At 35.0% G+C, this 22,249-nt stretch overlaps 2 protein-coding genes across 2 annotated transcripts; both read right to left on the bottom strand.

Moving 5' to 3' along the window:
- Positions 1-18,148: 18,148 nt before the first annotated feature.
- Positions 18,149-18,919, bottom strand: LOC145112706 (uncharacterized). Its single transcript, XM_079048842.1, has one exon. The coding sequence runs from the start codon at positions 18,917-18,919 to the stop codon at positions 18,149-18,151; it is 771 nt and encodes a 256-aa protein (XP_078904968.1).
- An 886-nt stretch (positions 18,920-19,805) lies between these two features.
- On the bottom strand, positions 19,806-20,285 carry LOC145112705 (RAF-like serine/threonine-protein kinase 24). Its single transcript, XM_079048841.1, has one exon. It carries the CDS (start codon positions 20,283-20,285, stop codon positions 19,806-19,808), a length of 480 nt encoding a protein of 159 aa, XP_078904967.1.
- Between the last annotated feature and the right edge of the window lie 1,964 nt (positions 20,286-22,249).

The following is a 22,249-nucleotide window of genomic DNA, read 5'->3' as shown; positions in this document are numbered from 1 at the left end:
TGTGGATATATATGTTATCTGTTTACCTGAGATGTTTGCTGGATGAAAGATCTATACTTCTTTCTTTCAGATCTGAAACTTTTTCCTTCAGATCTACACTTTTTCATCTCAGATCTAAACTTTTTCTTCATATCTAAACTGTATGCTTTGAGATCTATGTTGGATGAAAGATCTGAACTTATTTCTTTCAGATCTACACTTTATCTTTCAGATCTAACACTTTTCTTTCAGATCTGAGACTTTTTCTTTCAGATCTACACTTTCTCACCTTAGATCTAAGCTTTTTCTTTAGATCTAAACTGTGTACTTTGAGATCTATGAATGAACTGAACTTCTTTCCTTCGGATCTGAACTTTTTCTTCAGATCTAGACCGTATATATATTTTATGCTTTGAAAGTCATGTTGGATGAAAGATGTAAACATTATTTTTCATATCTAGACCGTATAAATATTTTATGCTTTGAAAGTATGTTGGATGAAAGATGTAAGCTTTGTTTTACAGATCTGGACCATGTATGTATTTTGTATCTACAAATATGTTGGGTAGAACAATGGGTAGATGAAATAGATGATGTGTGTTAAAATGATGAGAGGCCTCGATGTTTACGATGTTTAAGATGATCCAGTCGTCTAGCGGAGTATAGATGACGACCACAGACTTTTCTAGACAGTCCAGTGGAACGCTAGCAGGCTCGCAACCTGTAGGTGTTTTTGAAGATGTACTCCATCCCCCCATGGTTGCCTTACGGACACATATGGCAGAGGAATCCCCTTAGCAGTAGTGTCCATCCCGATGAAACTCCTTAGGATAGGTCCCTTATAATAGATGTTTTAGGGACGTAAAGTGAGGATAACGGGAACGAGTAATCGGGTTAGCAATTTGATGAAAATAAATAATGAACTTATTACTGTGGGTTGAAAACCCTATATGCTCACCAGGCTCCCCAGCCCGACCCACTCAGTTTCTTGTATTACAGGTAGTGGAAAAAGCATAGTTGGATGATTTGACGAGAGATTACGGATTTGAGGCCAGATAGTGTTTTGTGGCCTAAGGTGTTTATTTCTTTTTAGTTTATGCTTATGGTCTGTGTCGATGATTGACATCCCGAGTTTTTGCAATGTAATGGAAATACATTTCTTTAAGAAATGCTTTGATAAAATTTATATCATATTTTGTTTTTGGAACAAATTCCGCAATACTTTTCTTAAGAAGTTACTCTGATTTTTATTTAAAAAGCATAAACAAAATCGGTCTTTTCTGACCGTAAAAATGGGGATGTCACATTAATGCCTGTAAATAGTATGCATTCTCCCAAATGTATATGCCAACATCACTTTAATAAAGTAAAAAGTTTTAGTATGTTTGCAACTATGTATGATTAGACACTTAGAATTAGAACTTGATTTAGGGTTTGATTGGTTGTTTGGAATGGAATGATAGAGGAATGAGATGGATTTCCTTACCTCAGACTTTATCTCATTTGCTCCTAGGGCAACCTCATTCAATATTGAGCTACTTTGATTCCTCATGCTCTTCTGTAGTTGACTTCAAAGCTTGACTATTTGCACCAAGATCCTCTTGAATCCTTGCTATTGAATCATAACTATTAGAAGTTGAAATTGGCAACTTACCCTCTTGTCTAGAAATAACATCTTGAGGTTCCAAAATGGATCAGTTTCAATTCCCTTCTCACCATTGTCAACGGGTGGACTTAAAATCTCAGAATCTTTAACATTTTGAACTACAACTTGTTCTATCGTTTCACCACCATATATATATAACACTAACTTTTCAGGTTCTTAATGGACAATTGGGAGTGGATTTGTGTTAAGATCATTATTATGTTCCTTGGTAACAGTTTATCAAAGTAGCCAGTCTAGTAAGCCGTTATACCAGTAACACCTAAAGTTATACTTCCTATAAACACTGTGGACAAATTGCCCCCAGAGTTTGGTGGATTTTCTATTGAACCTTATTCCAAATAACATCACTTTGACCTTATTCATTGGTTAGTATCCAAATCAGCTACAAGAGTCAAGAGCACTGTATTCTTACCTTAGTCATTTGGCAATTAGCATAGAGTAATATTGGAAATCTAGTACCTAGAGAATCATGTATGAGTTGGTCTGTCTTGTTAAGTACAATAAGATCCGTATGTATTTTGTGAAATAAATGATGTGGTTTTATAACTTTTGTTAGCATTTCTTGTGCATGTGACAAATTATGCTTTTATGTTTCTCTTACTTCTATAGTTTAGCTTACTTTACACCTTGAACATCAGATTCCTTATCATACCTAGATGTTCACTGGACACAATTGTTTGATCTTAGTCTATTACTTGTTTATGTGCCTCTATGTAGTTTTTTTTGTTCATGAGACTCATACTATAAAGAACTCCATGCAAATGGAGCATACAAATAGAAAGATGATGTTGTATAGCACCGAATGCATTTATTGGCAAAAAAAAGGTTTTGGTCATAACTTTGTGCCTTCCGAATCAAACCCCTCAAGAAAAATTAGTATATTGTTTTCTACAAATCGTTAGGATCAGGAGATATACAGTCAATGCGTTTTTATATGATATATAGTTATACCCATCAATCTCCGAGTCGGTATTTATAGAACCGACACTTATCATCATTGTTGATCACATGTTTCTGTCACAACAACCGGTGCTTTAAGTAAAAATAATACAACCCGTTTTCTTTAAAAAAATCGAGCCTTAAAAGGGTAATACACGAATAACAGGAGGATCATTGAATCTGTTTTTCAACAACCGGGTTCTTTTGTAGCTTAATGAATCTTGGCATCTTTTGAACCTATTCCTTATCTGCAACACCAAAGAAATTAATTAGGAGATTTAAAGGTTAAACCTTATCAAACAGTAAAAACCAGATAAAACTATCGATCAAGCTAACTTTTAAGATTATCACTAAATAGCAAATAAGATTATCAGATGAAAACCTCTTTCTGAAAAAAAAAAATAACAATAATAACAAACAAGATTATCCCGTTAGACAAATCATGAAACAAAATCTATATTTTTTAACTTCATCAAATAATGTTAACATATTTAGAGGATAATTTCCATTACTTTAGGGGATTGGTTAGTTTATTGCTATATATTATAGTTATTCCACCATGAACCCGTACAGAAGATCAGAGGACGAGAAGAAACTAGAATCTGTTTGGTATGTATCTGTTACTTTTAATAGTATTACACTTCATCTGCAATTCCACTACATTAAAGATGACATATGTTGACATAGATTTAATTGTTAATTTATAACAGGTAGAAAATCAAGACAAACCACATAAACGAGAAGGGGATTGTAAGCTACAACACAAGTATTCTTATTCCTTAGTTATTGGTATATATCTCTAATTGTAGTGTTTATCAACGGACATCTAGAAGCTGGGGCGTTTGATTTTTCAGTGACATATGAAGATTATTATCGTTTGTTGAAAAAACAAACAACTGATTTGTCCATCATAACAACTTGGCAGATGTAAGTGCATTCAAATTTTACTATTATTTGTTTCCATGATATTTTCTTTGTAGGCTTCTTATAAGATACTTGATTGTAATTTTTTTGTAATATTGTTTGTAGCCTTCTACACTTAATGGTTCGGAAACGTATGGAAAAGTGTGCTTTCCTAAACCCGTATAAGATTCTTGGGAAAGCCTGTTAGGAAACTCTGATTGATGTCGTCAATTATCTCGTTGATGCGATGCAACTTCATCATGGAAAATCGTTTCTTATCGCACCATACCTGCAAAAGTATCATACGTTGCTATCTATATTATTAGTTATTTGTTTTTTTTTTTGTTTTTTTATACTAAAATTTTAAAACATTACTAGTACGCATTGGGTCCTCTTGGTGATTTGCCCTTCAAATCATATTGTATACATTTTGGATTCTCTGATGAAGTCTATGAAAAATCATGTGATGATGATTCCTTCAAATCATATTGTATACATTACTAGTACGCATTGGGTAGCCTTCTACATATTGTATATCGACCAAGATTTGCGGAGATATATGCTTCGAAAACGAAAAAGATGGTCATACTACACTTCACTATGCACTGTTAACCAAAAGCAATTCCACAACGTTGGCCATAAAGACGAGAGCCTTTATGCAAGCCCAAGGTGTGTGTGATGTTGTTGACCCTAAGAATTCTCGAGAAGTTGTTGATGTCTGGAAAGATAAGATAACACTCACCGCTATCTACCACGGATTACCGAAAGATATAATGTTGTCAATTGCATAAAAGAAAACGAAAAATGATGCTAGGGAGCCTCCCAAGACGAGGGAACCCAGGAAACGTATGTTGATCAGGACTACAATGGTGCAAACATTGAAGGACGAATTTGAAGTGTTAAGCATGAAGGACACATAAACAATAAACCATTGTATGATGAGCAACATACGAGCTTTAGGTGACAAGGTTGAAGAGGCGTAAGTCGTCAAGAAAATACTTAGAGCTGTCCCAACCAAATTTCTACAAATTGCTTCAACGATCGACAATTTGGAGATCTGGAAACTATGATTGTAGAAGAAGTCGTTGGAATATTAAACACTCATAAGTAAAAATTCAAGCAACACAACGATAATATGAGCAACAGTTCATGCTCGCGCATGAAGAATGGCTTGAAAGGTCAAAGCAAAGAGTTGAAGACTCGAGATAGCTTGCAAGTGTCTAACATCGTTCACGCATATGAAGACAAAGAACCTACATGGTGTGAAAAATTCGGTGTGTATTGGTGTGAAAAATTGGGTATCATTGAGATTAAGGGGAAGAATGTAGAGATAATCATAATAGTTAAAAGGCATTATCATCATATTTGTTGATCAGGTCAAAGTCATGTTGGTTGTAGGTTGCACGAGTTTAGGACCATTTGTTACTTTCCCTGATTTCTTGGCTCGTTCTCTTTTATAAACTAGGTTTAGGTGGCGTTTTGCAAATATGTAATTTCCATTTTAAGTAGAGAATAAGATTGTGTAGATTTCCCCATCTTCTTGTCCCCTATTTTTGTTCTCCTTCTCGCAGATCATGCAACAAAGTGCCACATTACTTTGTTGTTATAGTCTTCATGCTGCATTCGGTTTATTCAAAGAGGCTGGTTCCAACACATGCTACACTAGCTATTGAGCAGCAAAAGCATTCCTATGTTTTTTTAACAAAATCTAAAAAATATTGATAGTATATCACAAGACAAGGACGAAAAATTGAAATCTTTTTATTTATATTTTTGAATAATTTAGATTTCCGTCCCCATGGTATACAACTTTTGTTTGGATATGGTACAAAGGTTTTGTAATTTGTTTCGTCATGCATTTTATCCCTAATCGGTCTTAAAATAATAGAAATTCACACTACAACTTCAAAATATACTATTTAAATATTGCAAATATTAAAGTGACGGTGACTATTAATTCCTTTAGTAGGACTGTAGGAGACGTTAGGGTTTGCTTGTTGCTATATTTTGGTATCAAATTTCAAATATAACTAAAAAATACGGCTAATGCAATAAATAGTAATGAGTTTTCATTTATTTGTTAACCATAGTATCATACTTTCATTCGTTATTACAATATTGTATTTTCATTTTTATCTCGTTAAGACATTGTAGTTTAAAAATCGGGAAATCTCTAATAAAGTCCAAATATTTTAGGTCAATTTACGGTTTAATCCCAAATTAAATTTTGTTTAAAAAAAAGACCGAATACCAACTAAAACGTCGGATTAGCCCTCTGTGGTCGGTTTCGCAGATTTAGCCAGTATTCCGGTTTTTTTCGTTAATTCGTCAAAATATTGGGACTTTTTTGTTAATTCAGCTAAAACTTCGTAATAACCTTTTTATCAATATATTAAAATGGTTTGTTTTTCAATGAATGTATTTTTTTCATCTCTTTTTATATGATGTTATATATTCAGTTTTAAAGTCATGAAATTTAGAAAAAGTATCTATACAATGCAAAAAACTATCCAACTATATTAATTTGTCTAAAAAAACTTTACTGGAAGATAGAGTGCTCAATGATTGCAAAATGAAATTCATACAAAATTATTGTATATTTTTTTATTTTAAGATTAGTCTAACTATTGGGATAACCACAAAACATATGTAATAATATTAATCAGGTATACTTAAATCTATGGCGTAACATTTCTTGTTAATACTCATTTTTTATTGAATCATGCACTTCAACATGCTCATGTTAAACTTGTACCTCAATTTGCCAAAGACAGTAGCAACATCTTGGTAGCAGCTAGTCTTGCCTTGGTTAGACCACAAAACACAGATTCACTTGAACTTTGATACCCTCATTTCACACATGCACACACATGTTCTAGATCAGAAACTTTTATGCGTGTGTGCGCACATAAAAAGGAAAGATAGTGATCTATCTGAGGGGTGTGTATATATATCCCTTATCGCATCCTTCTCAATTCTGCAATAGATAGAAAGAAACAAAGGGAGAAAGAGGGCATATGGATTAAGGTTTTAAACAAGCAATAGAATGAAGAAGAAAATGAGTATACCTAATTAGTATTATTACGTATGTTTTGTGGTTATCCCAGTACTTAGACCAATGTTGAAATCAAAAGAAAATATACAATAATTTTGTATGAATTTCAGCTTGCAATCATAGAGCACTCTATCTTCGGTAAAACTTTTCAGACAAATTTATGAAGTTTGTTAGTTTTTTGGATTATATAGATACTTTTTTTCTAAATTTCGTGACTTTAAAACTAAATATATAACGTTGTATAAAAAGAAATGAAAAAAATACATTCATTGAAAAAACAAATCATTTTTAATATATTGATGAAAGGGTTATTCCGAAGTTTTAGTCAAATTAACGAAAAAGTCCTAATATTTTGACGAATAAACAAAAAAAGCCGGAATAGCGACTAAATCCGCGAAACCGGTATTTTGTTCTTTTATGTAAATAAAATTTAATTTGGGATTAAACCATAAATTGCCTAAAATATTATGACTTTATTGAAGATTTCCCTTAAAAATCTATAATATTATAGTATTATATTTTTAGTTTTTTATTTATTTATTTTTGGTACGAAGCGTTGTAGTTTGAAAACTTACTTTATAATTGGATGATTAGATAATGTATGTATCCCATGTTGATTTTGATTCGATTTGTTTAAATTCTAAAGTGGTTTTAAGGTACAAGTTCATATTCTAGAATCAATTTCACAATAAATAAATAAAATAGCAACTTACAAATTCAAAAGGATTCCTAATGGCTAGTTTTTTTTCCTATTCTAATCTAATCAATGAAATGTATAAGATAACTAAGATCAAGGCTTAACTATCATTCAGATGTTTAAATTACTCTCTGACCAAAAAAGTAAATAAAGAAAACAGGGATAAAGCCATAAATTGGCAACATACTTTCATTTATCGTCTATTATAGCATCTATTTTTCTTTTGAAATATTGTGCAGAGCCTGAGTCAAAATGACTTTAAGAAATAATCGCAATTATAGTGCAATTATAACCGGATTTAAAACTAAAGTAAAATGAATAAGTCCAACTTTTCATACTTATATGTTTCATTTTTATAAGGATTTCTTCAACTTTTCAACAAACTTGGAATTTATATATACTATGATAAATAGTGACCGGATTTAATATGACATCAAGAAATAAACTCAGTTATTGTATAATTATAACATGATTTAATCTTAAATAAAAATGAAAAAAAAAATTCAAAGCTTTTATTCTTATCGGTTTTTCATTATGGTAGGATTTCTCCTGTTTACCAGAGCCACTGCCGCCCATTATTTCCATCAACATTCTTTATATCTGTGTGTAAAATTGGGATCAAGTTCATTATTTGGAAGATTCAAATTTCTTGGCTGATTTTTTGGGATGTGATCGATGCTTACATAAAAGATTGATTAAGATAATCAGAACCTAAAACATAGAAGGGCGCCACATGTCTAAAAAAATACTCTTTTTTATTAGAGAGTATAGATTCGTGCATCTATTTTTCTTATTAAGAGTACATTAATGACATCAAGAAATAAACCCAGTTATACACTACAAGAAATACAACCATTAATGGCGACATGAACCTTTATATGTCGCCGCTAAAGGTCCATGTCGCCGCTAAAGGGCCATGACACGGATCCGCACTTTCACGTTCTAGTAAACTAGAACCGTTCGATCGTGTTTCTAATCCAACGGCTGGGGTACTTGTGGAATGCACAAAAGCAATACCGGCGATAAAAGTCGCCGCTAAAGACCTAAACACTGTCGCAGCTAAATGTCGAATAAATGACGTGGCAATAATTGCCTCCGAAGTGTCGCCACTATTGATAGAAGTCGCCGCTAAAGCCCCAATCGTTGCCGGTAAAGGTGTCGCCGCTAAAGGTCGACGCAGTTAACCCAAAAAAATCGACGTCTTTTCCTTTTCTCTTTTGTTCGCTTCCATCGCTGCTGCTGCATTTTTTTCTTTGTATCTTCTTCGTCGATTCGTCGATTCGCAAGCATCGTTGTTAGGTAAAACCGAGATTAAGGGTTTTTGGCCACATAGAAGAAGATACCGGCCGACAAGTAGAGATAGACCAGTGAGGACGAATTTCCGATGACTGAGAAAAAATTTCCGCCGACAATAGATATTTCCAACTTAGTTTCCTTTCCCTTTTCTCTTGTAACATCGATTGTTAGCTTATTTTAGTGATTAATTGCAAAAAAATTGTCAATTTCAGTTTTTGATTGAGTTTCCCGACCACCACCGGCGACTACCACCGCCACTATAATGTTTCTTTGATTTCCGCCACCATAAGTTCTAGTTACTTCTATTTATTGTGAAATTTGAGTTTAATTGCAAAATATGTGTAGTTGTATAAATTATGTGAAAATTGGCATATGTGTGTATATTTGATATATGTATGTGAATCTATGTAAGTTTGGTGTATATATGTCAATGTATGTGTGTTTGGTGTATATGTGGTATATGAATGTGAAATATGTGCATTTGCTATAAGAAAGTATGTGTATTTGGTACAAGTAAGATGTTATTATGTATGTATGTGAATGTATGTGTGTTTGGTGTATATGTGGTATATGAATGTGAAATTTGTGTATTTGGTATAAGTAGGATGTTATTATCTATATATGTGAAAGTATTTGTATTTGGTATAAGTATGATGTTATTATGTGTGTATGTGAATGTATGTGTATTTGGTGTATATTTAATTTGGTAATTTTTGTTTGTGGTGATTATTTTCTAAAAGCTTTGGTAATTAGTTTTTTGTCCCAAGTACAACAAATAGCAATGTACTTTGGTTTTTTGTCTTAGTTTAAAAATAACAATGTACTTTGGCATCAATAAATGCATGTTGATTTGGTAATTTTGGCTTGTGGTGATTATTTGCTAAAAGCTTCGTAATTGGGGTTTTGTCCCAAGTGCAAGAAATAACAATGTACTTTGGTTTTTTGCCTTAGTTTAAAAATAGCAATGTACTTTGGCATTGATAAATGCATGTTGATTTGGTAATTGTGTTTTTGCCCCAAGTGCAAGAAATAGCAATGTACTTTTGATATATCTTGTATTTAAGTGCAAGAAATAGGAATGTAGTTTGGTAGTTTTTGTTTATGTCTGATAATTTAACTTATAAGTTTATATATGTTGTTATTTATTATGTAGTTGGAAAATCTTCGGGCACTGCTCAACGACCCGGCATATAGGGAGGAGCTTTACGCATTTTTTCAATCGGAGAATAATCAAGGAGGAAACGATGGGAACGGAGATGGTGGTTTGTCGGATAATTAATTTGTGTGTTGTATGTTACACATGTCGTCACACTTTGCTACTTGTTAGAATTGTAAAACATTGGTTGTTTATTTTGGTATGAAATTAATTATAACAGTATTTGGTATCTAATCGGATGTTGTTATGTAATTTTTTTTCTGTATTTAATGTCGTTATGTATCGGTTTTTTATACTCAAAATCGTTGATTAAAAAAATGAAAAAAAGTTATCACCGGCGACTCTATTACCGGCAACATCATCATTAGCGGCGACACAAAGTATTACCGGCGACATGAGTATTAACGGAGACAATTATCATTAGCGGCGACGTTTTGATCAATAGCGATAGAGCAGTAGCGGCGACTTATTACCGGCAACGTGTCACCGCTATTACAATTACCAGCGACATTGTTACTCTTTACCAGCGACTTGTGTCGCCACTGATTGCCTTTTTTTCTTGTAGTGATAATACAACTATAACAAGATTTAATGCCAAAGTAAAATGAAAATGTCCAAATCCTTCATGCTTATAGGTTTCATTTCGATAAGGATTTCTTCAACTTTGCTACAAACTGGGAAATTAAAGAAAAATTTACAGGAGATCAAGTCAACATGACATCAAGAAATAAATATATGACTTAATGTCAAGTAAAAAAAAGTATAAAAAAAATCCAAACCTTTTATTTTTATAGATTTCGTTGTCGTAGGATTTCTCCTGATTTCTCCTTTTTCCAGAGCCATTTTTGCCATTATTCTCATCCACATTCTTTATTTGTGGTGTAAATTGGGATCAAATCATCATTTGAAAATTCAAGCCATTAATTTATTGCTAAATCTCCAACATGATGTGGCATCAATGTTGTCATTAATAAGAATGTGGAAAACCAAATTATAGTCATATAAAAGTAAGAAAGAGTGTCTATGATTTAATTATGGGAAAATGACGCATATAACCATTGAAATTTTTAGGGTTTACCTTTTAGTCACTAAACTTATTTAGTGGCTTTATAAGGGAATCAATTGTGTTGCAACCTAGCAATTTAGTCCCCTTCACTTGTTATACCAGGTCACCTTGCCACATCGTCCGAATTTGACACATCATCGATGACATGGCGCCATTGTATTTAAGTCTTGTAGCCAAACGACGTCGTTTAGGAATGTGAAACTTAAGTTGCACGTTCACACTGTTCACCCGCCTCCGTATAAATTGTTAAGCTTGTGCCCTAAAATGGCACAATTCATAACCTGGTTACCCCGACTGCACCATAGACTTCGATACCAAACGCAGAAACAATGCCTTCACGATCATCTCAAGATCACAGTTGGTCACCCAACTACAATCAGCACATGGCTAAAAATGTGTCGAATGGAGTCACAAATGAAGACTTGGCGATCAATGTACTGCAGACACAGTTAGAAGTGTCGCTTGTGAGGAAGAGATTGCAAACGACCTTCGTGAACTACGACGCAACCTCACTAGAGAGATGGACTCCCTAAATCATGAAGTCGATGATGTTAGGGAATGTCAACTCGATCTATCTAACATGGTTGCTGATTTGAAGAATAATTTCTGTTCATTTCAAGCGTCATATGTCAACTCTGTTTTCAGAAAAAAGAAGTCGAAGAAAGTGAAATGGGTCTTTGGGGTTTTTGTGGTTACTGTTGTTGGGGTTTTAACCTACAGGTTTTATAAGTGACAGAAGCATAGTAGGTTAAACATTTCAATCCTGGGTTTCTATTTTGTTTAGATGTGCATCTTGTATTTTGTGCTTATTAGTAATAGGTTTTTGTGGTTGTCTTTTGGTTTCTGGTTGTAGTATTTGGTGGTTTTGTGATCATGATGTGTAGATGATCAATATTTTGATGTAAGGCAGGTGATGGTTCTCGTATGTAGTTACGTAGTGGTGGAAATCCTGTTATAAGTTGTTCAATATATGTAAAGATGCAGAAACCCATGAATGAAATATTGATTATGTTAACTTGTTCCTGTTATAAAAGGATTACTCTTATAAATGTACATTTGCATGTGTAGTGAAGAAGTAGTCATTTTTTATGCTGATTTTGTTCTTGGGACCACATGAAAAAGTCAAACGTTTAATACCAGATTTGTTTGTGGGGACATGGGACAAAAGAGAAGATGCAGACACCCAGATTTGTCGTTGCCTATACCCAGACATGTAAAACAATGAAAAGTGTTTTTTTGTTGTATTTGTGATTGATGGGAAGAAATGAAATTGCCCTAATTGGTTAAGTCCAATAATAAATGTATGACTAAAATACCCCCTACTGGGTTTGGTGACATAATAAACATTGACTGAAATACCCCTACTGGGTTAATTCACATAATATAAATTGCCTCTAATACCCCTGATCGGTTTATTAAAATAAAAAAAAGACATAAATACCCCTAGTTCCTTAACAAATTAAAATGACAGAAAGACCCCTAAACTAACTTCTTCAAATGACCAAAATACTCCCACTATAATAAATACATGAAATACCATACACATATTGATTTAACTTATTGAAATGACCAAAATACCCCTACCTGAATTCTAGCATGAAATACCCATACGCCTACTGCTTAAACTGTTTGAAATGACCAAAATACCCCTACCTGAATACTAGCATGAAATACCCATACGCCTACTGCTTAAACTGTTTGAAATGACCAAAATACCCCTACCTGAATACTAGCATGAAATACCCATACGCCTACTGCTTAAACTGTTTGAAATGACCAATATACCCCTACTTTGATAGTAACATGAAGCACCCAAACACATTGTATTAACTGAGTCAAATAACCAAAATACCCCTACTTTAATAAAAACGTGCCATACCATAAATTTTATAATTAAACAAAGCATCCAAATATCAATTGTGAAGATACTTATAATATACATCCAAATGGCAAACAAAAATTTGGTTGTTCAATCCACATAACAAAAACACAATTACAAGTGTAATTAATCTAACTCCATTGGCGATCCAACACTACTACCTTCACCTGCAACTCTTTTAGCAAGCTTCAGTTTAAGAATTCTCTCTGACTTCTTCCTCCTCTTTAGTTGACACGTAGTTTTCACTTGCCTAACAACTTTATTAACCCTCACCTCTTGCTCAGATTCGTTTACCCTCATTACTTCATCATTTTGTGGCTCAACTGCATCACCCATCACAACATCTTCTCCACCCTCTTGCATATTCACTAATTCTTGTGTTTGCCTGATTTTTTGTTTCTTTGTCAGATTAGTATTAGGTGGCCTTTGCATTTGTGTGCAAGTGGCATCCCGGTTAGATGTATATGTCATCGAATTTGGATCCTTTCAAACAGTGTGTCTTCCGGACCTTTCAGAAGCATCCCTTATTCTTTTGACTGTTGGCCCTGACATTCTTCTTTTTAAAGGAGGCAATGAAGGTGTAAAGGTTGTTGAAGGCCACATGTTCATCCCATTCATACGACTAATAGACTTTTTGTAAGTGTTTTGGTAAAAGGCTGCCAGGTACAAAGGGTCTACATATGGCCCATCAGGTGTTACGTTTAAAAACGCTAATGTAGCTATTGAATGAACACAACCATACCCATTTAGTTGCCATAACCTACAACTGCATTCCTTTTTTGTGACATCGACAATCTACGACTCATCCAGTTTCCTTGTTTCAAACTTCATACTCTCACAAGACACAACCTGCCAATGCCTACATAGAGTAATGCAAAATTTAGAGTTGACAGTGGTAAGTAATGTATGAAAAAAGTGTACATACCTTTGCTCATTTTGTAGAATATTCAATCTTGTTCTGATGTTTGGACAAACAGAATAACGATTCCATCCTTGACCTATGAGTTTCATACTTACCATCCTTTGCATTACATATATACGAATGTCCTCCAACATGCTGATAATAGGTTTCTTCCTAGCATCCAAAATCACTTCTTTATTGTTGCCATCAAATGAAAATAGTGAAGAAACCGATAAATTACGGTGAAAATGATGATTTTTCTGGTGTGTTAACTACAAACCATCGATCAATCTTCTGACCTAGAAATCGATCGTGTGACACATTCACAACAATTTACCTAAAATAATTTGAAACATCTTCTTAAAATGTACTATCACCTGGAAATGTCAAGTATATTTTCAGTGAGCTTGAATTTGTATTCTTGAACCCGGTAAATCAATCGCTTGACACACACCAAATTTGTGATATTGTCTCGCATCATCAATGTGGTGTTTTTAAGCATATAAACCCAAGCATAACCTAACTTCATCCACAAACACAAACTGATATACATTTTTTTCCTTACCCTTTCCCTTCTATATCTATCCATTTCAAGGAAAAATCCAACATGAAAACCAAGAAAACATTAAAAAAACAAATAATAGCTTATAATTACATCATATTCATATTTTTGTTTTTTCTTTTTTTCGGATACAAAGGAAATCCAACATACAAAACTATAACTCTATAAGGTGAAGAATAAAATAAAAAAAATGGTAGTTTTTGCATAATAACGAGAGTACCTTTGAGAATGGATAATGTATTTATGTAAAAACAAATATATTTACACCACTCTAACTAGTACAACATAGCCTTCAATTCCTACGTCATCTGTTGGTTCATGCTACCACAAAACACACACACGAAACTCACGTAATGTATGAAGACATGAAGAATAAAGCTTTTTCTAAAGTGATAAATTAAATGAGCAGCATCTGAAAAGTAAAGACCAAAACTCACTGTTTATTCATGGGGAAAGGAGGCTATATATAGCCTTACAAAATTACCAACGTGGAAACACAAAAGAAAGAATAAAATACTTAGTCTATCCTAAAACACAAGTAAGTGGGTGACTTCTTCTAATACCCAACGTGTACAACTCCAACAACTCTACCGTACACTTTGTGAATTAGTCAAATCCACTGCCCACTCTTCTTTATTAAACCTTTAACTAAAATAAATTAAATCATAACATCTAAAAACACAAATATTAATTTAATTGCAGCCATGCATGTAAAATTGTGACTACCAAACCGATTAATAAACCAACAATCACCCCCTTAATCGGTTTGTTTTTTTCTCACTAGATCACAGCAATGCCGGCTCCTCCTCAATTAGATTTACCTCTTGTTTTTCCCACTTAGGACATTCATTGTTGTAGTGATCAAATTCACGACATTTGTAACATCTAACGTGGCTTTTATCCCGTTGGAAACGTTCACTCCCATCCCGACTTTTTCCGGACCCACGACCTCTTCCCCAGCCTCGTCCAAAGCCACCCCGATTGGAACCTCCATTGCCACAATGCCTATAAACTTGTGATCTTTCTTCACTAGTCAACAATAAACCACCTTGAATGTCCTCGGTTTTCTCTGTTCATTTTAAACGCTCCTCATACGCCTTCAACCTTCCCACGGCTTCATCGAATAACATTGAATCCAACTCGAAGCATTGCTCTATTGAAGCCACAAGTTTAAGAAACGACTTGGGCATCGAGTCTAATAACCGTTTCACCAAATCTACCTCTTCAAGCTCGTAGCCAAGGCTTCTTGCCTTTGAGGCTAAACCGGCCAACTTGGTCGCAAAATCATCAACCGTTTCACTCCCCTTCAAACGCAAGCGTTCGAGTTCCCTCTTCAAGGTTGCTAGCCGATCCATTCTCACCCGATCCACACCCAAATACCGTGTCTTCAAACCATCCCACACTTGTTTTGGATCGGTGTAACTCGCCATTTGCAATACCATGTCTTCGGGTATTGCTTGAAACAAGAAAGCAAGAGCTTGTTTCTTCTTCTTTGGATCCGATTCTTCACCCACCGCTCTTGCTTCAATGGTCTCCCATATGTCATGTGCATCCATAATGGCCTTTACTTTGATTGCCCATACCGGATAATTAATAGGGGTCAAAACCGGAATCTGATATGACATTGAACCACCATCTTTTACTGCCAACGCCATTTTTCCTTCCTTGTGATAGCCCAAACCTTTTCCGATCAAACTTGTTCCAAGATGCCTTTTCCAACGCTCAAGAAAACCAAGCTCCTGCTTTTACTGTTTTCTTTTACTTGCAAACAAACCAAACCACAACCACTTGTTCTGATTTTTCCAGCTTGTCTTCTATGCTTCTGGTTAGGCTCTTTCTAACATGGAACAAGTTGATCAAGGAAGGAGGCTGCACTTTTTCCGCCTGCTACAAGAAACGATTTACACCCCCTTCAACGAACCTGAGTGCTCTGATACCAAATGTTGGTTCAGGCTCCCACAAAAGACACACACGAAACTCACGTAATGTATAAAGACAGGAAGAATAAAGCTTTTTATAATATGATAAATTAAATGAGCAGCATCTGAAAAGTAAAGACCAAAACTCACTGTTTATTCATGGGGAAAGGAGGCTATATTTAGCCTCACAAAATTACCAACGTGGAAACACAAAAGAAAGAATAAAATACTTAGTCTATCCTAAAAAACAAGTAAGTGGGTGACTTCTTCTAATACCCAACGTGTACAACTCCAACAACTCTAACAGACACTTTGTGAATCAGTCAAATCCACTGCCCACTCTTCTTTATTAAACCTTTAACTAAAGTAAATTAAATCATAACATCTAAAACCACAAATATTAATTTAATTGCAGCCATGCATGTAAAATTGTGACTACCAAACCGATTAATAAACCAACAATCACCCCTTAATCGGTTTGTTTTTTTTTATCACTAGATCACAGCAATGCCGACTCTTCCTCAATTAGATTTACCTCTTGTTTTTCCCACTTAGGACATTCATTGTTGTAGTGATCAAATTCACGACATTTGTAACATCTAACGTGGCTTTTATCCCGTTGGAAACGTTCACTCCCATCCCGACTTTTTCCGGACCCACGACCTCTTCCCCGGCCTCGTCCAAAGCCACCCCGATTGGAACCTCCATTGCCACAATGCCTATAAACTTGTGATCTTTCTTCACTAGTCAACAATAAACCACCTTGAATGTCCTCGGTTTTCTCTGTTCATTTTAAACGCTCCTCATACGCCTTCAACCTTCCCACGGCTTCATCGAATAACATTGAATCCAACTCGAAGCATTGCTCTATTGAAGCCACAATTTTAAGAAACGACTTGGGCATCGAGTCTAATAACTGTTTCACCAAATCTACCTCTTCAAGCTCGTAGCCAAGGCTTCTTGCCTTTGAGGCTAAACCGGTCAACTTGGTCGCAAAATCATCAACCGTTTCACTCCCCTTCAAACGCAAGCGTTCGAGTTCCCTCTTCAAGGTTGCTAGCCGAGCCATTCTCACCCGATCCACACCCAAATACCGTGTCTTCAAACCATCCCACACTTGTTTTGGATCGGTGTAACTCGCCATTTGCAATACCATGTCTTCGGGTATTGCTTGAAACAAGAAAGCAAGAGCTTGTTTCTTCTTCTTTGGATCCGATTCTTCACCCAACGCTCTTGCTTCAATGGTCTCCCATATGTCATGTGCATTCATAATGGACTTTACTTTGATTGCCCATACCGGATAATTAATAGGGGTCAAAACCGGAATCTGATATGACATTGAACCACCATCTTTTACTGCCAATGCCATTTTTCCTTCCTTGTGATAGCCCCAACCTTTTCCGATCAAACTTGTTCTAAGATGCCTTTCCAACGCTCAAGAAAACCAAGCTCCTGCTTTTACTGTTTTCTTTTACTTGCAAACAAACCAAACCACAACCACTTGTTCTGATTTTTCCAGCTTGTCTTCTATGCTTCTGGTTAGGCTCTTTCTAACATGGAACAAGTTGATCAAGGAAGGAGGCTGCACTTTTTCGACATGCTACAAGAAACGATTTACACCCCCTTCAATGAACCTGAGTGCTCTGATACCAAATGTTGGTTCAGGCTCCCACAAAATACACACACGAAACTCACTTAATGTATAAAGACAGGAAGAATAAAGCTTTTTATAATATGATAAATTAAATGAGCCACATCTGAAAAGTAAAGACCAAAACTCACTGTTTATTCATGGGGAAAGGAGGCTATATTTAGCCTCACAAAATTACCAACGTGGAAACACAAAAGAAAGAATAAAATACTTAGTCTATCCTAAAAAACAAGTAAGTGGGTGACTTCTTCTAATACCCAACGTGTACAACTCCAACAACTCTAACAGACACTTTGTGAATCAGTCAAATCCACTGCCCACTCTTCTTTATTAAACCTTTAACTAAAGTAAATTAAATCATAACATCTAAAACCACAAATATTAATTTAATTGCAGCCATGCATGTAAAATTGTGACTACCAAACCGATTAATAAACCAACAATCACCCCTTAATCGGTTTGTTTTTTTTATCACTAGATCACAGCAATGCCGACTCTTCCTCAATTAGATTTACCTCTTGTTTTTCCCACTTAGGACATTCATTGTTGTAGTGATCAAATTCACGACATTTGTAACATCTAACGTGGCTTTTATCCCGTTGGAAACGTTCACTCCCATCCCGACTTTTTCCGGACCCACGACCTCTTCCCCGGCCTCGTCCAAAGCCACCCCGATTGGAACCTCCATTGCCACAATGCCTACAAACTTGTGATCTTTCTTCACTAGTCAACAATAAACCACCTTGAATGTCCTCGGTTTTCTCCGATCCTTTTAAACGCTCCTCATACGCCTTCAACCTTCCCACGACTTCATCGAATAACATTGAATCCAACACGAAGCATTGCTCTATTGAAGCCATAAATTGAAGAAACGACTTGGGCATCGAGTCTAATAACCGTTTCACCAAATCCACCTCTTCAAGCTCGTAGCCAAGGCTTCTTGCCTTTGAGGCTAAACCGGTCAACTTGGTCGAAAAATCATCAACCGTTTCACTATCCTTCATACGCAAGCTTTCGAGTTCCCTCTTCAAGGTTGCTAGCCGAGCCATTCTCACCCGATCCACACCCAAATACCGTGTCTTCAAACCATCCCACACTTGTTTTGGATCGGTGTAACTCGCCATTTGCAACACCATGTCTTTGGGTATTGCTTGAAACAAGAAAGCAAGAGCTTGTTTCTTCTTCTTTAGATCCGATTCTTCACCCAACGCCCTTGCTTCAATGGTCTCCCATATGCCATGTGCATCCATAATGGACTTTACTTTGATTGCCCATACCGAATAATTGGTTGGGGTCAAAACCGGAATCTGCTATGACATTGAACCACCATCTTTTACTGCCAACGCCATTTTTCCTTCCTTGTGACAGCCCCAACCTTTTCTGATCAAACTTGTTCCAAGATGCCTTTTCCACCGCTCAAGAAAACCAAGCTCCTGCCTTTACCGTTTTCTTTTACTTGCAAACAAACCAAACCAAAACCACTTGTTCTGATTTTTCCAGCTTGTCTTCTATGCTTCTGGTTAGGCTCTCTCTAACATGGAACTAGTTGATCAAGGATGGAGGCTGCACTTTTTCGGCCTGCTACAAGAAACGATTTACACCCCCTTCAACGAACCTGAGTGCTCTGATACCAAATGTTGGTTCAGGCTCGCACAAAATACACACACGAAACTCAGGTAATGTATGAAGACAGGAAGAATAAAGCTTTTTATAATGTGATAAATTAAATGAGCAGCATCTGAAAAGTAAAGACCAAAACTCATTGTTTATTCATGGGGGAAAGGAGACTATATATAGCCTCACAAAATTACCAACGTGGAAACACAAAAGAAAGAATAAAATACTTAGTCTATCCTAAAAAACAAGTAAGTGGGTGACTTCTTCTAATACCCAACGTGTACAACTCCAACAACTCTAACGTACACTTTGTGAATCAGTCAAATCCACTGTCCACTCTTCTTTATTAAACCTTTAACTAAAGTAAATTAAATCATAACATCTAAAACCACAAATATTAATTTAATTGCAGCCATGCATGTAAAATTGTGACTACCAAAATTGTGACTACGAAACCGATTAATAAACCAACATCATCTTCAATCAATAAAAAAGTCAAATTAAAAAAAAAAAACAATATCAATAAAACGAACATTCTTCTATCTTCCGGCTCAAGAAACCATCAACGGCTTGGTCTATATGATAAAACTGAGATGGTGTATAATCGAAGAACTTCATGCTTGCCACCTTACTGCGGAAGTAATCATCAACAACTTCAGTTATCGGCGGTGGTAGAGGGTCGAGAATAGCTCTGATCTTCATGTCTTTACCAACCCGCTCATATTCTTCCATAACATAATTAAGATCTTTATCGGATGTAACTTGCACTAATAAGTAAAAATCGTCCCTAGGCAACTTACACCTCAGGTTCATAGAAGGTCCACATATGTCCCACATCTTCACTATGAGTTCTGTGTAAGTGATAGTTTGATCCACAGTCATGATCTTGTTTATGCCACCAATGTATTTGAGTTTGCCATCATTTGGACACACCTTGAACGTGCCGCCATAACTATGATGGAACTTTATCTTCTTGCTAGAACCGGAAGGCGCAGCCATAGCTAGTTAAGGATATGGTAACAACCAGGAATTGTTAATTAAGCAATCTGATGAACAAGAAGCAGAACGTACGTATATATATTTGTTGTACAAGTTTCCTTATTCTGATAGGAAAACTTTACTTACATCCTTCATGATAGGTATCAACTATCGAGTGCTCCTGAAAATATGATTACAACGGTTTGAAAATTAATGGGAGTGGTTTTTATTTTATACTTTCCTTGTTTATAGTTATTTGTATCAAATTCTAGTTAGTCTGGTATTATCTTAATTTTTAATCTTTATCGTTTATACTTATAATCTATAATAACTCTCTAAATTAAGAATATATTGTTAAGTATCGGAAAATGTGTACGAAACTTTAAGAACAAGATAAATCTATTAGTAATTACAATGTATTTCTACTATTTTATTTATTTTGTTTTTCAAAATTCTTAGTGACTTAATTTTAAACCTTTTTAAATAAGTAATAATGTCTTTTTTTTTAAAAAAGTTGAGACTTATTTGATAATTAATAAACATGTATTGTGTGGTTACATGTTTTTTTCTTAGTTCTTAATTATTGTAATTTATTAACTATTTTTAGTTTGGTTAATTATCATTAAAAAGTTTTGTTAGAGTTTAAGTATAAAATATAAACATATTGACAAATTGTTTTAATTATGAAAAACACAAGAATTGAGATAGCATTATATGAAATTAATTTTTAATAAATAATAGACGTGAATCATAAAGATTGTCCATTGGAAAAAATATAATTACATATATTATAGGGTTGATGATGAATATGTAATTTTTTGCTATTTAAATACCAGGATCCAAATTCGATGACATATACATCTAACCGGGTAAAAATCTCTCTGGGTCAATATATAACCTGGCTACCAAGATATTTGACCATAACACTCTTAAGTATTGTCTAATAAGTTTTTCTGGGTCTTTATAAAACCATCTCCAAAATGTTTACTACAAAGACCGAGGAAGCTTATTAAATTTGTTGCCAGCCCCAGGCATGTAACATCTATTTTTTTGGGCTAGAAGTTTTAGGCATTTTGGTAAAAATAAAAAGTTTCTTTATTTTAAAATAAAATAAATTGAATTTAAATAAATAAATAGATGGAAGTAAGTAATTTTGATTAATAACCATCATAAACATTATTGCTAAGTAAAAAATAAGTTATGATAGAGTTTGGGTCTCAAAAGAAAACTATTAGGGTTTAGGGACCAAAAGCGACAAGTTGGAGAAATTTTTGTTTGACCCAAGGGTGTGACCAAATGAGCATCTAGGATCGATTTTGTATGAGTTAAGATATGGAAGGAGCTTTCTTGAGCTAATGTAAGTTTAGGTGAGCTTTGGGGCAATTTCTGAAATGGATTTTGATTGAGGGACCAAATATGTTAATTTGTAGATTTGTAACACCGTAAATTTTCAAAACAAATTTATCTTTTTAAATCACATAATTCTCATAATGTATTTCACAAAATCTCTTTTATTAAGTTTACAACTCAAAACTTCATAATTGCTCGGTTAAAATCCAGGATCCTCAAAACATAACTCTTCCTGTGGTGTGTACAATCAAGCCGGTGCCGTCCCGCGATCCTGAGAAACCTGAGACACAATACACATAACACGGTAAGCACGAAGCTTAGTGAGTTCCCCAAAATACCACATACAACAATTCGCCACTCGAGGCTATACTCTGTAAGACCCTCCGGTCTATATGTCTCAGCGGGACCCTCCAGTCCCGTAGCTCGTTGGACCCTCTGGTCCGGTCTAGCTCGTTGGACCCTCCGGTCCAGTCTGATTGAGAACCCTCTAGCATCATAGTTCGTTGGACCCTCCGGTACGGTCTAAGCAACAAATAATATAGCATACTATACATATCGCACAATCATGCATAACTCAAGCAAGCACATAAGACCCTCTAGTCACACACAGTTACCACTCTAGGTAAAGTATAGTG

Source organism: Lactuca virosa, chromosome 5 (assembly GCF_052849685.1).
Source record: "Lactuca virosa cultivar CGN04683 chromosome 5, Lactuca_virosa_CGN04683_v6, whole genome shotgun sequence".
Classification (NCBI taxonomy): Eukaryota; Viridiplantae; Streptophyta; class Magnoliopsida; order Asterales; family Asteraceae; genus Lactuca; species Lactuca virosa.
The sequence above is the reverse complement of the archived record's forward strand: the minus strand, read 5'-3'. Positions and strand labels throughout refer to the sequence as shown.